This window comes from Oncorhynchus mykiss, chromosome 3 (assembly GCF_013265735.2).
Source record: "Oncorhynchus mykiss isolate Arlee chromosome 3, USDA_OmykA_1.1, whole genome shotgun sequence".
NCBI lineage: Eukaryota > Metazoa > Chordata > Actinopteri > Salmoniformes > Salmonidae > Oncorhynchus > Oncorhynchus mykiss.
Window position 1 is genome coordinate 59,949,184 of NC_048567.1, and position 18,222 is coordinate 59,967,405.

At 44.5% G+C, this 18,222-nt stretch overlaps 1 protein-coding gene across 1 annotated transcript in view; it reads left to right on the top strand.

Annotated features, from left to right (window-relative positions):
- Positions 1-18,222, top strand: part of erbb4b (erb-b2 receptor tyrosine kinase 4b) — a 181,736-nt gene that overhangs the window by 78,625 nt on the left and 84,889 nt on the right. Inside the window, exon 12 of the mRNA XM_036974796.1 lies at positions 8,503-8,596. Within this exon, the coding sequence (XP_036830691.1) occupies positions 8,503-8,596 (94 nt within the window). The remainder of the gene's footprint in view (positions 1-8,502; positions 8,597-18,222) is intronic.

Sequence of the window (18,222 nt, forward strand, 5' to 3'; positions counted from 1 at the left end):
TATTCTCTATATAGTTACACTACTTTTAACCAGGGCCCATAGGGTTCTGTTTCAAAGTAGTGCACTATATATGGATTTTGGTGCCATTTGGGACGCAGGCAGGGACGAGGCCAGGTCAGACACAGCACTTCATACCTGAAGGATAAACCACCACAACAAAACCCTCTGGTGAGTAAATAACAGGGGAGATAAGATTAAGGTTGTTTTCATCTGCTGCAGTGTGGATTTACAGAGTAGAGATGTTACAATATGTGAGACAGAAGCACACACACACACACACACACACACACTAACACACACACACACAGGAGTGTACTTACTGTAGTGTTAGTAGGAGACATGAGACAACATGGAGGGGTCTGAGGGAGTGTACTTATATGGTGATTAGGGGGATTGGTTATGGGTTTGTATTTCCTGCACGATTTAAAATATTGTTGCTACATTGTCTATGTTGTTGTTGTTGTTTTCCTGTAAAATCCTCTCTAATAAATTGCTTAAAAGTCTGTTTTTCAATGGCAATAACAGGTGAGACATTCAAATTTAAATGTCACCATCTCAAGCGTAAGCCAGACTAAAGACAAAGCTAAACTCTAGTGTGTTGTAGAAATAGAAGAATGGTTCTATGTCTATGGCTGGTGTACACCACATTAGATACAGACATGGATGCTTGTTTTGCCTTGCAGACTGACTGGCTCTAGGCCCAGGCAGCCATCGGGGCCCTTCGTAGTCGAGAAACGTGAGGCCAGTTTGGAGAGGTACGCCAGATGAGAGAGGAGAGGCGCAGGGCAGGGGGGTTAGGCGTGTCACTGCGTGTCACAGTCACTGCTTGCGCACGGGGCCACGCTCTGCCTACCTGTCTGCCTGTCTGCACGCCACCGCTCACAGCTCGGCTAATCAAAGGAACACGAGAGATGCTACTAACCAATCACAGAGCCACGAGACGCTACTGACTGAAGTCTATTGAGACCATAGAAGTACATACTGTAGAACACATAGGGGTGGTTTCCAGAACATAGACTAAGTCTGGGAATAAAAAGCATGCTCAATGGAGAATCTCCATGAAAACCACTTTCAAATTCAGGACTTGACTTAATCTGTGTCTGGTACTGTTAAACTACCCCATAGTATTAGGGCTGGGCGATGCATCATGAGTTCTGGTATACCGGTATGGATTCACATACCGGTATGTATTTTTACAACACTGTATAACAATATTTTGATACAGTGCTGAACTAAATGAAAGGTTCTACACATTGGACTACTTCACTGTCAGTTTTGTCCTGGTTTGGTTGAGTATTAAACCATCAGAATGGAGAAAGCCCATTAAAACCACTTAGTACCATTTTGTTTCCAATCAAAGGTTATGCACTACTCATAAAACATATGTAGAACTTTTACAATTCAGAGAACAATATTGTGATATGATATGTTGGCGATATCACCCAGCCCTACATAGTTTTATATTGTATATACAGTACCAGTCAAAAGTTTGGACACCTACTGATTCAAGGGTTTTTCTTTATTTTTACTATTTTCTGCATTGTAGAAGAAGATATCAAAACTATGAAATAACACATATGGAATCATGTAGTAACAAAAAAGTGTGAAACAAAATATATTTTGCCACCCTTTGCCTTGATGACAGCTTTGCACACTCTTGGCATTCTCTCAACTATCTTCATGAGGTAGTAACCTGGAATGCATATCAATTAACAGGTGTGCCTTGTTAAAAGTTAATTTGTGGAATTTCTTTCCTTCTTAATGCGTTTGAGCCAATCAGGTGTGTTGTGACAAGGTAGAGGTGGTATACAGAAGATAGCCCTATTTGGTAAAAGACCATGTCCATATTATGGCAAGAACAGCTCAAATAAACAAAGAGAAACAACAGTCCGTCATTACTTTAAGACATGAAGGTCAGTCAATACGGAAAATGTCAAGAACTTTGAAAGTGTCTTCAAGTGCAGTCGCAAAAACCATCAAGGGCTATGATGAAACTGGGTCTCTTGAGGACTGCCACAGGAAGGGAAGACCCAGAGTTACCTCTGCTATGATGAAACTGGCTCTCTTGAGGACTGCCACAGGAAGGGAAGACCCAGAGTTACCTCTGCTATGATGAAACTGGGTCTCTTGAGGACTGCCACAGGAAGGGAAGACCCAGAGTTACCTCTGCTATGATGAAACTGGGTCTCTTGAGGACTGCCACAGGAAGGGAAGACCCAGAGTTACCTCTGCTATGATGAAACTGGCTCTCTTGAGGACTGCCACAGGAAGGGAAGACCCAGAGTTACCTCTGCTATGATGAAACTGGGTCTCTTGAGGACTGCCACAGGAAGGGAAGACCCAAAGTTACCTCTGCTATGATGAAACTGGCTCTCTTGAGGACTGCCACAGGAAGGGAAGACCCAGAGTTACCTCTGCTATGATGAAACTGGGTCTCTTGAGGACTGCCACAGGAAGGGAAGACCCAGAGTTACCTCTGCTATGATGAAACTGGCTCTCTTGAGGACTGCCACAGGAAGGGAAGACCCAGAGTTACCTCTGCTATGATGAAACTGGCTCTCATGAGGACCGCCACAGGAAGGGAAGACCCAGAGTTACCTCTGCTATGATGAAACTGGCTCTCATGAAGACCGCCATAGGAAAGGAAGACCCAGAGTTACCTCTGCTCTAGAGGATAAGTTCATTAGAGTTACCAGCCTCAGAAAATGCAGCGCAAATAAATGATTCACAGAGTTCAAGTAACAGACACAACTATTCAGAGGAGACTGCATGAATCAGGCCTTCATGGTTGAAATGCTGCAAAGAAAACACTACTAAACACCAATAATAAGAAGAGACTTGCTTGGGCCAAGAAACACAAACAATGGACATTAGACTGGAGGAAATCTGTTCTTTGGTCTGATGAGTACAAATTTGACCGCCGTGTCTTTGTGAGATGCAGAGTAGGTGAACGGTTTGCGCTTGGTGGGACTATCATTCAACAGGACAATGACCCAAAACACACCTCCAGGCTGTGTAAGGGGTATTTGACCAAGGAGGAGAGTGATGGAGTGCTGCATCAGATGACCTAGCCTCCACAATCACCGACCTCAACCCAACTGAGATGGTTTGGGATGGGTTGGACTGCAGAGTGAAGGAAAAGCAGCCAGCAAGTGTTCAGCATATGTGGGAACTCCTTTAAGACTGGTGGAAAAGCATTCAAGGTGATGGAACAGTAGTGGAGAGGGTAGTAAGTTTTAAGTTCCTCGGCGTACACATCACAGACAAACTGAATTGGTCCACCCACACAGACAGCATCGTGAAGAAGGTGCAGCAGCTTGTCACCAAAAGCACTCACAAACTTCTACAGATGCACAATCGAGACCATCCTGTCGGGCTGTATCACCGCCTGGTACGGCAACTGCTCCGCCCACAACCGTAAGGCTCTCCAGAGGGTAGTGAGGTCTGCACAACGCATCACCGGGGGCAAACTACCTGCCCTCCAGGACACCTACACCACCCGATGTCACAGGAAGGCCATAAAGATCATCAAGGACAACAACCACCCGAGCCACTGCCTGTTCACCCCGCTATCATCCAGAAGGCGAGGTCAGTACAGGTGCATCAAAGCTGGGACCGAGAGACTGAAAAACAGCTTCTATCTCAAGGCCACCAGACTGTTAAACAGCCACCACTAACATTGAGCGGCTGCTGCCAACACACTGACTCAACTCCAGCCACTTTAATAATGGGAATTGATGGGAAATGATGTAAAATATATCACTAGCCACTTTAAACAATGCTACCAAATATAATGTTTACATACCCTACATTATTCATCTCATATGTATATGTATATACTGTACTCTATATCATCTACTGCATCTTTATGTAAATCATGTATCACTAGCCTCTTTAACTATGCCACTTTGTTTACATACTCATCTCGTATGTATATACTGCACTCAATACCATCTACTGTATCTTGCCTATGCCGCTCTGTACCTTCATTCATTCATATATCTTTATGTACATATTCTTTATCCCCTTACACTTGTGTCTATAAGGTAGTAGTTTTGGAATTGTTAGCTAGATTACTTGTTGGTTATTACTGCATTGTCGGAACTAGAAGCACAAGCATTTCGCTACACTCGCATTAACATCTGCTAACCATGTGTTTTTTGGTTGAGAGAATGCCAAGAGTGGGCAAAGCTGTCATCAAGGCAAAGGGTGGCTACTTTGAACAATCTCAAGTATAAAAACGCTTTTTTTGTTATTACATGTTTTCATATGTGTTATTTTATAGTTTTGATGTCTTCACTATTATTCTACAATGTAGAAAATAGTAAAATTAAAGAAATACCCTGGAATGAGTAGGTGGGTCCAACCTTTTGACTGGTTGAGACAATGTCTTGTTCACTGTGGGGCACTATCTAGAAGGAAAAACATATATTTTGCATTTCCTAACGTCTCTGTCTTAAAGGTAATTGTCTATTTTGAGTGACTGAGTCAGCACAACAGGTTTGCTAGAAAAGATGACGACACAGACACAAAGTACAACTCTTATAGTGGAGATTTAGGTTGGACCTCCCGTGAGGAAGTGAGGTATTGTCTGCTTCTGTCCTCCAGGTCTTATGTTAGAACAGAGGTTTTAAGTGCTGTGTAACTGACGTGCCTCCATCCTGAGAGAGAGAGAGAGAGAGAGAGAGACTGGGAGAGAGAGAGACTGGGAGAGAAAGAGACTGGGAGAGAGAGAGAGAGAGAGACTGGGAGAGAAAGAGACTGGGAGAGAGAGAGAGAGAGAGAGAGAGAGAGAGACTGGGAGAGAGAGAGAGACTGGGAGAGAGAGAGAGACTGAGAGAGAGAGAGACTGGGAGAGAGAGAGAGAGAGAGAGAGAGAGAGACTGGGAGAGAAAGAGAGAGAGAGAGAGACTGGGAGAGAGAGAGAGACTGGGAGAGAGAGAGAGACTGGGAGAGAGAGAGACTGGGAGAGAGAGAGACTGGGAGAGAAAGAGACTGGGAGAGAGAGAAAGAGAGAGAGAGAGAGAGACTGGGAGAGAGAGAAAGAGAGAGAGAGAGAGAGACTGGGAGAGAGAGAGAGAGAGAGACTGGGAGAGAGAGAGAGAGAGACTGGGAGAGAGAGAGAGAGAGAGAGAGAGAGAGAGAGAGAGAGAGAGAGAGAGTGGGAGAGAGAGAGAGAGAGAGAGAGACTGGGAGAGAGAGAGAGACTGGGAGAGAGAGAGAGAGAGACTGGGAGAGAGAGACTGGGAGAGAAAGAGACTGGGAGAGAGAGAGAGAGACTGGGAGAGAGAGACTGGGAGAGAAAGAGACTGGGAGAGAGAGAGACTGAGAGAGAGAGAGAGAGAGAGAGACTAAGAGAGAGAGACAGAGAGAGAGAGAGAGAGAGAATCTGAGAGAGAGAGAGAGAGAGAGAGAGACTCAGAGAGAGAGAGAGACTGAGAGACTTATGGCAATAGAGAAGCTAAACCCTATGGAGAACCATGGGAGACTAAGCTAACATAAAGGACATGTTAAACCATAACCCATTTAAATCATAGCTTTACCAGACAAAGACCTACCTCCCGTGCCACCCTGCATGGCATTGTGTTGACCGGATAAAGCATAATTAATCCTAATTTGATTTCAGGTCCCATGGAGGTATTCCTCTTGTTATTTAACAGAGGGAGGAAACACCACACTCACTTACTCCTCACACATGTTGTCCCAGCCAGACCTGGGTACAAATACCATTTGAAATCTTTCTAATACTTTTAGGTGGTTGCTTTAGCCTGCCTGGAGTGCCAGATGGGTGGGGTTTGCATTTTTTGCGATTATTCTATTGCTTCGATTGCCTCAGACAAGCTCAGTAATGCTCAGATGAAGTATTCCATTTTTTTAAATAGTATTTGAACCCATGTCTGCCCACAGCGTACACCAGAGTTTCTCTTGTTAGTATTAAAGGCAGACACACACTAATGTTAAAGGGTGCCATGTTAAATCTCTTTGCTATACTTTGTGTCTGTTAGTGAATGACTTTTCAAGCCCCACCAGTGACTTCTGATTTTAATGTTGTGAAAAAGGAACAAGACACCACTTTAGTTAATTGATTTCTGAAAGTATGGAACACCCGTTAGCATTAGTTGGAAAGCCATGCTACACCAAAGTGATTGTATCAATATAGCCACGATAATTAGCTTGGATGCTGGAGGGTGTAGTGTAACTTAATGGAATACATCAGATTGAACATTCTCAGCATGTGCAGTGCATGCTCAACGCTAAATGAGCCCATGACTTCATCCAATGACCTTCAGCGCCAAATTAAACATGAGAACGAGATATAGAAGCCCACCTCCTACACACATACAAACACACACACACACACCGCACGCCACACACACACACATACAAACACACACACCGCACGCCACACACACACCACATGCCACGCACACCGCACGCCACACGTCACACACCACACGTCACACATCACACGCCACACACACACCACATGCCACACACAAACACACCCCACTCCACACAAACACAAACACACACACCACACACAGCCCACTCCACACAAACACTCACACTCACCACTCCACACTCATATACACACACTCCACACAAACACAAACACACACACCACACACAGCCCACTCCACACAAACACTCACACACACCACTCCACACTCATATACACACACTCCACACATTGATTGTTTCCTCAAATCAAATATAATAAAATATTATTAGTCACATGCTTCGTAACCAACCGGTGTAGACTAACAGTGAAATTCTTACTTACGGTCCTTCCCCATAATGCAGAGAGAGATAATAGAAAAATAATAACCCGAGTAAAGATAACTTACCAGGGTACCAGTAGTGAGTCTATGTGCTGGCATACGAGGTCATTGAGGGTGATATGTACACATAGGTAGGGTTCAAGCAACAGGAAGAATAATAAACAGCAGCTCTACCAGTAGCGAGTCTATGTGCTGGGATACGAGGTCATTGGGGGTGATATGTACACATAGGTAGGGTTCAAGCAACAGGAAGGATAATAAACAGCAGCTCTACCAGTAGTGAGTCTATGTGCTGGGATACGAGGTCATTGAGGGTGATATGTACACATAGGTAGGGTTCAAGCAACAGGAAGGATAATAAACAGCAGCTCTACCAGTAGTGAGTCTATGTGCTGGGATACGAGGTCATTGGGGGTGATATGTACACATAGGTAGGGTTCAAGCAACAGGAAGGATAATAAACAGCAGCAGCGTACCAGTAGCGAGTCTATGTGCTGGGATACGAGGTCATTGAGGGTGATATGTACACATAGGTAGGGTTCAAGCAACAGGAAGGATAATAAACAGCAGCTCTACCAGTAGTGAGTCTATGTGCTGGGATACGAGGTCATTGAGGGTGATATGTACACATAGGTAGGGTTCAAGCAACAGGAAGGATAATAAACAGCAGCTCTACCAGTAGTGAGTCTATGTGCTGGGATACGAGGTCATTGGGGGTGATATGTACACATAGGTAGGGTTCAAGCAACAGGAAGGATAATACACAGCAGCAGCGTATGTGGAAAAAGGGCCAATGCAGATAGTCCAGGTCCAGCTATTGGTTAAATATTTATCTAACTATTTAGCCGTCTCAACTAATGTTGACATTGATGAAGGTGATTGATTGACTTTTAAGAAATGTACGATCATTGAAGGTTCAGATTTTTGTCACTGTTGTTTAATTATTGTCTTTGACTAAAAACTGTGTGTAGTATGCGTTTGTTTTTGTAATTTAGGCAAAAGACATTGGTTACATCCGAAATAGAGCCCTAATTCCCTTTTTAGTGCACTGCTTTTGACCACTGCCTATGGGGATTATATGCTCTTTATAGGTAATAGGGTACAATGTCAGACACACCCATCCATTTTGTCAGTTTTCAGTTCTCATTTAATTTCCATCTGCAATAGTCTAGCCTCATGTCCAGGTTTTATGTCAGCCATCTTAGCAGGCTGTTGCTAGCTGTGTACAGTATACATAGTGGAAGAGTGGGTGTACCACAGTACAGTGACTGCAGTGCCTGAGACCATGAAACCCCTCCAGCTATTCCTCTAAACAGAGCCAGTGGAGCGCTGAGGAGCACAGTGGAGCACTGAGGAGCACAGTGGAGCACTGAGGAGCACTGAGGAGCACTGAGGAGCACAGTGGAGCACAGTGGAACACAGCTCGCCTCCCTTCCTGTAGAGTCTGTATCTGACACACTTCTTTTTTTTTCTCACTTTCCCCACTCTATCCCTCTCTCTCCCTCTTATCTTCCCCCTTCTCCCTCCTTCTCTCTCCCCCCCCCTCTCTCTCCTCCCCCCCCTCTGCCTCTCTCCTCCTTTCTTCCGTCTCCCCCTACCTCCCTTCATCTTCCTCTACCTCCCTTGGTTTCCCCCCCCTCTCACACACTCTCTTGCCCCCTCTCTCCATCCCTTCCTCGTGTTCCGCCCCCCCTCCCCTCTCTCCATCTCTGGTTTTCAGGGAGGTGCGTGAGTATGCCAACGGCTCGGTGTGTGTGGAGTGTGATTCCCAGTGTGAGAGAGCAGACGATTACTCTCTGACCTGTCATAGCCCGGTAAGATCCTCTAGAGACACAGTCTAACACATATGTACACACACACACACACACACACACACACACACACACACACACACACACACACACACACATAGAACCATCCTAAAGCATTCATGACATGCACTTGTAAATGATCCTCACTCCTGCACATTCGGACTTAATACAAGAGACAATGAATAACAATATGTTTTATATGGTGATGCCAAGAAATCCTTTATAGCGTACTCAGTGTGCCATAACATTATCCTACATTACATTTTTATTTGAGTAAATTAGCATATACTCTTACCCAGAGCGACTTGCAGTCAGTCAGTGGATTCAACTAAGTTTAGTTGGTAGAAACATCCACCTATCACTGTCAGTAGACAGACCTTTCTGCCAAATAGCTGCCATCAGCAAAAACATGAATCATATTGTGTCCATTAATAAAGTCTCTCTAGAGCTTTTCTTTTTCTCTCTTTTCTGTCCCTACCATAAACTGAAATCACTTGTGACCACAGACAAGGGATGCATCCCAAATGGCACTCTATTCCCTATATATAGTGCACTACTTTTGACCAGAGCACTATGGGCCTTGGTCAAAAGTAAGGCAATATATAGGTCTCATTTGAGATCCAGACTAGGCCTTCGATTGCCCTGGAAGCATAATTCATTGTATTTTCAGTTAGTGTGCCAGCGAGCTTCACTATTTATTTTATTTTATGTTAAATTAAATTCTGACATGTGTTAAGCAATACTGTCTTTGTGTGACTGTGTGTGTGCGTATGTGATTAATGTGTTTCTGTATATCTGTGTGTGAGTTTGTAAATGTGTGTGTCCCTGTGGACTCTCAAGTGTTGTCTCAGGCTGTGTTATGATGCTCCTTGTCCTTCCGTTCATCTCCTGTCTAGACAAGGTGATCCTTCACCACCTTTATCTATGCTCTCTTCTCCCTGCTCTCTTCTCTCTTCTCCCTGCTCCCTTCTCTCTTCTCCCTGCTCCCTTCTCTCTGCTCTCTTCTCCCTTCTCCCTGCTCCCTTCTTCCTGCTCTCTTCTCCCTTCTTCCTGCTCTCTTCTCCCTTCTTCCTGCTCTCTTCTCCCTGCTCCCTGCTCCCTTATCCCTGCTCCCTGCTCCCTTATCCCTACTCCCTTATCCCTGCTCCCTTCTCCATGCTCCCTTCTCCATGCTCCCTTCTCCATGCTCCCTTCTCCCTGCTCCTTTCTCCCTGCTCTCTTCTCCCTGCTCCCTTATCCATGCTCCCTTCTCCCTGCTCCCTTCTCCCTGCTCCCTTCTCCCTGCTCTCTTCTCCCTGCTCCCTTCTCCCTGCTCTCTTCTCCCTGCTCCCTTCTCCCTGCTCCCTTCTCCCTGCTCCCTTCTCCCTGCTCTCTTCTCCCTTCTCCCCGCTCCCTTATCCATGCTCCCTTCTCCCTGCTCCCTTCTCCCTGCTCTCTTCTCCCCGCTCCCTTATCCATGCTCCCTTCTCCCTGCTCTCTTCTCCCTGCTCCCTTCTCTCTTTCCCTGCTCCCTTCTCCCTGCTCCCTTATCCCTTTTCCCTGCTCCCTGCTCCCTTCTCCCTGCTCCCTTCTCCCTGCTCTCTTCTCCCTTCTCCCCGCTCCCTTATCCATGCTCCCTTCTCCCTGCTCTCTTCTCCCTGCTCCCTTCTCCCTTCTCCCTGCTCTCTTCTCCTCGCTCCCTTCTCCCTGCTCCCTTCTCCCTGCTCCCTTTTCCCTTCTCCCTGCTCTCTTCTCCCTGCTCCCTTCTCCCTGCTCCCTTCTCCATGCTCCCTTCTCCATGCCCCCTTCTCCCTGCTCCCTTCTCCCTTCTCTCTTTTCCCCTCACCCTTCTCCATGCTCCCTGCTCCCTGCTCTCTTCTCCCTGCTCTCTTCTCCCTGCTCCCTTCTTCCTGCTCCCTTTTCCCTGCTCCCTTCTCCCTGCTCCCTTCTCCCTGCTCCCTTCTCCCTGCTCCCTTCTCCCTGCTCCCTTCTCCCTGCTCCCTTTTCCCTGCTCCCTTATCCCTGCTCCCTTCTTCCTGCTCCCTTCCCTTCCCTTCTCTCTTCTCCATTCTTCCTGCTCCATTCTCCCTGCTCCCTTCCCCCTTCTTCTCCCTGCTCCCTGCTCCCTTCACCCTGCTCTCTTCTCCATTCTCCATTCTCCCTTCTCTCTGCTCCTTCTCTCTGCTCCCTTCTCACTTCTCGCTGCTCTCTGCTCCCTTTTCTCTGCTCCCTTCTCCCTGCTCTCTGCTCTCTGCTCCCTTTTCTCTGCTCCCTTTTCTCTGCTCCCTTCTCTCTGCTCTCTGCTCCCTTTTCTCTGCTCCCTTCTCCCTGCTCTCTACTCTCTGCTCCCTTTTCTCTGCTCCCTTCTCCCTGCTCTCTGCTCTCTGCTCCCTTCTCACTTCTCCCTTCTCACTGCTCCTTTCTCCCTGCTCTCTGCTCCCTTCTCTCTACTCCCTTCTCCCTGATCTCTGCTCCCTTCTCCCTTTTCTCTGCTCCTTTCTCCCTTCTCTCTGCTCCCTTCTCCCTGCTCTCTGCTCCCTTCTCTCTGTTCCCTTCGTCCTTCTCCATGCTCCCTTCTCCATGCTCCCTTCTCCCTGCTCCCTTCTTCCTGCTCCATTCTCCCTGTTCCATTCTCCCTTCTCTCTTCTCCCTTCTCTCTTTTCCCATCTCCCTTCTCTCTGCTCCCTTCTCTCTGCTCCCTTCTCACTGCTCTCTGCTCCCTTCTCCCTGCTCCCTTCTCTGCTCTCTTCTCTGCCTGTCTTCTTGATAGTTTATTAAGTCAACACCCCTCTAGCCTTCAATCTCACTACACACAATATACTCAACGCCACACACATGCAGACACTCACTCAAGGCCACACGAAGTATTCATGCATTATTTCTGAGTCTTGTCTTCCATCTCTGTGGAGTGGTAGAACATGTGGATACCTTGTGCCCAATCACTGGCACACACACACACACACACACACACACACACACACACACACACACACACACACACACACACAATCACTTATGAGCTTAATTCAGAGTTGAGATAAGTATGTGCAACTAAGAAGATTGTGTAAATAATGAATTGACAATTTGAGTTACGTATGTAACTGAAGTCAGAATACTGCCTGCCCCCATGTGCCCAGTATTTTTTTTAAAATGGAGACATTGTGCAGTGGTCGGAGCTCTGTTCTGTATGGTTTGGAACGTGGCTTGCAGGTCCCTTTCCGAGGGCCTCTGTTGAGTCTATGGAGTATGTGTGAGTCTATGGAGTATGTGTGAGTCTATGGAGTATGTGTGAGTCTATGGAGTATGTGTGAGTCTATGGAGTATGTGTGAGTCTATGGAGTATGTGTGAGTCTATGGAGTATGTGTGAGTCTATGGAGTATGTGTGAGTCTATGGAGTATGTGTGAGTCTATGGAGTATGTGTGAGTCTATGGAGTATGTGTGAGTCTATGGAGTATGTGTGAGTCTATGGAGTATGTGTGAGTCTATGGAGTATGTGTTAGTCTATGGAGTATGTGTGAGTCTATGGAGTATGTGTGTGTCTATGGAGTATGTGTTAGTCTATGGAGTATGTGTGAGTCTATGGAGTATGTGTGAGTCTATGGAGTATGTGTGAGTCTATGGAGTATGTATGAGTCTATGGGACAGGCCAGAGTAAGCACTGCGAGGGGTTTGGGTTACATCAGGGTATGTGCTCATTGTTATTAAGGCTAGATTAGCTGCTGCAGGGTTAGATTTTTGGCTCTTCTTTTCCTAGAACTAATAATGTCATGGGCCTGCACTGAGCCAATCTAAAACAAACAGAGAGATGGAGAGAGATTTTATGTTCATGGGCATGCTCTTAGCCAATCTAAAACACACAGAGAGAGAGAGAGATGGGGAGAGAGGGATATATGTTATGTTCTTAGGCCTGCGCTTAGCCAATCTAAAACTGACATAGTTGGAGAGACATTAACTTATGTCCACAATGCTCTTAGCCAATATAAAACAGAGAGATGGAGAGTTGGAGATATGATCATAGGCCTGCTCTAAGACAAACTACAAGTTTAGGATGAACCTGCCTGGTGGGATTAAGAGTAAAGCTCTATGGTCATGTATAATAGGCCTCTTCCCTAGTGCACTACTTTTGAAGGGGGCCCATAGAGACTATATAAGGAATAAAATGCACCTTGGGATGCAAGCTATATAACATCTAACAGCATGACTAGGCCTACTATACATGACCACAGAGCTTTACTGTTAATCCCACCAGGCAGGTTCATCCTAAACCCGTAGTGATGGAAACATAGTGGAGTAGATAGACTAAAGGATTACATCAGTCATGTTATGACAACAGAAACCATAGCAATGACATTACATTCCACCTTTTGCTATGATTTGATCACCATGGCTAATGCCTTCTAAGGACGAAGGGAGGATGTAATAATGTCAGTCACACTCAGGATAAGCAGTTGAGAGAGGGGGGAGACAGAGACTGACACGGGTATTGAAAGAGCGATAGAGGGAGTGAGAGACAGAGAGGAAGAGAGAGATGTATAGAGAGATAGATAGATAGATAGATAGATAGATAGATAGATAGATAGATAGATAGATAGATAGATAGATAGATAGATAGATAGATAGATAGATAGATAGATAGATAGATAGATAGATAGATAGATAGATAGATAGATAGATAGATAGAGACAGGGGGACAAACACCTGCCTGCAGGTGACAGCAGATGCCCCCCTAGGCATGACAACATAACAAACAAAAACGGGTCACAACTCCTGCAGCTCTGTCACACGCTGGGTATATACATAGTCAATGGTATGCTTCGAGGGGACTCCTATGGTAGGTACATCTATAGCTCATCTCTTGGCAGTAGGACTGTAGACTACTTTATCACCGACCTCAACCCAGAGTCTCTCAGAGCGTTCACAATCAGACCACAGCAAAATCACAGTCTACTTGAACAGAGCAATACTCAATCACGAGGCATCAAAGCCAAATTAACTGAGTAACATTAAGAAATGCTATAGATGGAAGGAATGCAGTTTGGAAACCTAACAAAAAACAATTAGGCAACAACAAATTCAATCCCTTCTAGACAATTTCCTGGGTAAAACGTTCCACTGCAATAGTGAAGGTGTAAACGTGGCAGTAGAAAATCTTAACAGTATATTTGACCTCTCAGCTTCCCTATCAAATCTAAAAATCTCAAATAGAAAACCGAAGAAAATGAACAACAATGACAAATGGTTTGATGAAGAATGCAAAAATCTAAGAAAGAAATTGAGAAACCTGTCCAACCAAAAACATAGAGACCCGTAAAACCTGAGTCTACGCCTGAGTCTACAAATCTTAGAACTATTAAAGACTACCAGAAACCACTGAATTCTCCAATTACCTTGAACGAGTTACAGGACAAAACAAAAACCCTCCAATCCAAAAAGGCCTGTGGTGTTGATGGTATCCTTAATGAAATGATCAAATATACAGACAACAAATTCCAATTGGCTATACTAAAACTCTTTAACACCATCCTTAGCTCTGGCATCTTCCCCAATATTTGGAACCAAGGACTGATCACCCCAATCCACAAAAGTGGAGACAAATTTGATCCCAATAACTACCGTGAAATATGCGTCAACAGTAACCTTGGGAAAATCCTCTGCATTATCATTCATTTAACTTGTACATTTCCTCAATGAAAACAATGTACTGAGCAAATGTCAAATTGGCTTTTTACCGAATTACCGTACAACAGACCATGTATTCACCCTGCACACCCTAATTGACAACCAAACAAACCAAAACAAAGGCAAAGTCTTCTCATGCTTTGTTGATTTCAAAAAATCCTTCGAATCAATTTGGCATGAGGGTCTGCTATACAAATTGATGGAAAGTGGTGTTGGGGGTAAAACATACGACATTATAAAATCCATGTACACAAACAACAAGTGTGCGGTTAAAATTGGCAAAAAACACAAACATTTCTTCACACCCTCTTCAACATATACATCAACGAATTGGCGCAGGCACTAGAAAAGTCTGCAGCACCCGGCCTCACCCTACTAGAATCTGAAGTCAAATGTCTATTGTTTGCTGATGATCTGGTGCTTCTGTCACTAACCAAGGAGGGCCTACAGCAGCACCTAGATCTTCTGCACAGATTCTGTCAAACCTGGCCCTGACAGTAAATCTCAGTAAGACCAAAATAATGGTGTTCCAAAAAAGGTCCAGTCGCCAGGACCACAAATACAAATTCCATCTAGACACTGTTGCCCTAGAGCACACAAAAAACTATACATACCTTGGCCTAAACATCAGCGCCACAGGTAACTTCCACAAAGCTGTGAACGATCTGAGAGACAAGGCAAGAATGGCATTCTATGTCATCAAAAGGAACATAAATTTCAACATACCAATTAGGATCTGGCTAAAAATACTTGAATCAATCATAGAGCCCATTGCCCTTTACGGTTGTGAGGTCTGGGGTCCGCTCACCAACCAAGACTTCACAAAATGGGACAAACACCAAATTGAGACTCTGCATGCAGAATTCTGCAAAAATATCCTCCGTGTACAACGTAGAACACCAAATAATGCATGCAGAGCAGAATTAGGCCGATACCCACTAATTATCAAAATCCAGAAAAGAGCTGTTAAATTCTACAACCACCTAAAAGGAAGCGATTCCCAAACCTTCCATAACAAAGCCATCACCTACAGAGAGATGAACCTGGAGAAGAGTCCCCTAAGCAAGCTGGTCCTGTTATCTCTGTTCACAAACACACCCCACAGAGCCCCAGGACAGCAGCACAATTAGACCCAACCAAATCATGCTAAAACAAAAAGATAATTACTTGACACATTGGAAAGAATTAACAAAAAAACAGAGCAAACTAGAATGCTATTTGGTCCTAAACAGAGAGTACACAGTGGCATAATACCTATCCACTGTGACTGACCCAAACTTAAGGAAAGCTTTGACTATGTACAGACTTAGTGAGCATAGCCTTGCTATTGAGAAAGGCCGCCGTAGGCAGACCTGGCTCTCAAGAGAAGACAGGCTATCTGCCCACTGCCCACAAAATGAGGTGTAAACTGAGCTGCACTTCCTAACCTCCTGTCCAATGTATGACTGTATTAGAGATACATATTTCCCTCAGATTACACAGATCCACAAAGAATTCGAAAACAAATCCAATTTTGATAAACTCCCATATCTACTGGGTGAAATACCACAGTATGCCATCACAGCAGCAAGATTTGTGACCTGTTGCCACGAGAAAAGGGCAACCAGTGAAGAACAAACACCATTGTAAATACAACCCTTATTTATGCTAATTTATTTTCCCTTGTGTACTTTAACCATTTGCACATTGTTACAACACTGTATATATATATATATATAATATAATATGACATTTGTACTGTCTTTATTGTTTTGAAACTTCTGTATGTGTAATGTTTACTGTTAATTTGTATTGTTTATTTCACTTTTGTATAATATCTAGCTCACTTGCTTTGGCAATGTTAACACATGTTTCCAATGCCAATAAAGCCCCTTGAATTTAATTGAATTGATAGTATGTGAGAATTAGATAGAGAGATGTATAGAGAGAAAGAGAGAGATAGATAGATAGAGAGAAAGAGAGATAGATAGATAAAGAGAAAGATAGATAAAGAGATAGATAGATTGAGAGATAGTAAGTGAGATATAGATAGAGAGATAGATAGAGAGATAGTAAGTGAGAGATAGAGAGATAGAGAGCTAGAAAGAGAGAGAGATGGAGAGATAGAGTAAGTGAGAGAGTGAGTGAGAGAGAGAGAGAAAGAGAGTGAGTGAGAGAGAGAGAGAAAGAGAGAGATGGGTACACATGATGGGGAAAAGAATGATACAATTACATATTGCGATATTATTTTAGACAGTATTATATTGATTATTTGACTCTGAGAAACAATTTTTTTCCCGGTAACCCTAGTGGCTGTACCTGTGCCAAAACTCTGGTATTTTTCATCATACAGCTTGTTCTCCATCTTCTTTTTAAATGGTGAGACACTATGTTTTCAGCACTTTTATTACTATTACTGATCAAAAGTCATGTTCTCATGCTTCTCGTCACTCTGTAGCAGACGTATAAAGAGCAATATGTTTGGAACATCAAATCGCAATAAAATCGCAGTGTCAAATCGCAATACATATAGAATCCTGAGAATCACAATAAATACCGTAGCAGTACCTAAGTATTGTGATATCCCTGGCCATCCCCATCCCTAGCACGTACCATGCTGCTTATACTTATCCAATCCCTGGAGATCTACAGGCAAGGAGGATCGGTTTGCTTAAGTTTGATTTGGCCTACCCTCTACCTCCTTTCTCCCCTCCTCCCCTCATTTCTCCTCTAGCCATATGTTGTTCAGATGGGTCCTCTGTCCCAGATGGACTGTCACAGCCTGCTAATTGATTAACGGGCATCTCTCTCTCTCTCTCTCTCTCTCTCTCTCTCTCTCTCTCTCTCTGTCTCTCTCGCTCTCTGTCTCTCTCTGTCTCTCTCTCTCTCGCTCGCTCCTTGGCATGATATACATGATCTACACTATTGGACGCTAGCTAGCGATACGAGAGAAGTATGTTGGAGAAGCTGGGGAAGCTGTTTGGCTTATTCCGCAGTGTTAAAGCTTGCATGTAGAGGGAAATGCACGCCTGTAGTCGTATGGTATCTCTATGTGCATAGGCTCTTACAAAAGGCTCTTATCTCTGTATGAGCTAGCCATTATGTAGCTATGTAATTGACCCTGCAGGTAGTGCCTTTCACTGTAGAGTAACTGTCATTGACACGCCATCATTATTGTATGATTTTGAATTGGGCCCCAAAGTTATGCAGGCTGAAGTGGGGTTCTGCAGTATGAGCCCACAGTCATAGTGTCTCAGTTGGACTACTGATCTAGAATCAGTTTTGCCTATTAGATGTATAATGAATAGACAGTGAGATACTTTAAGATACTTTATGGATATGGGCCCTGGAGCCAGATGTTTAAAGTATATCACAGTAGGAGTGCTGCTTTAGGATCAGTCTTGCCTAATAAATCACAATGAATAAGATTACATGGACAGGAGGGTCCTGATCCTTGATCAGCACTTATACTTTGAGGCCTTGTCTAACCTCTGCAGTAGATATATGAGGTGTGCTGTGTTGGCCCCAGTATAAATCCCTGGTAATGATGTATCGCTGGTAGCCCGGGAAAGCCTTTTATATGTTAGTGGACTGTCTATGGGAGACGGCACGTGAATTACCTTTACGACCAGCGAGCTGCTAAAGCACAGCACAACGGCTTACACAGGGGGAACACACACACACACACACAGGCATGGACATTTACACACACACACACACACACACACACACACACACACACACACACACACACACACACACAGGCATGTACATTTTCACACACACAGACACACACACACACACACACACACACACACAGGCATGGACATTTACACACACACACACAGGCATGGGCACGCACACAGGACACATACAAGACTGCAGCGTTGTGGTGGTCCATGATGCACTGTGTTTGGTTGAGAGATGAGATGGGGTTACTGGCTATAGTAGAGTCTATCAGAGCCATGGGTATGAGACTCGTCAAACAAC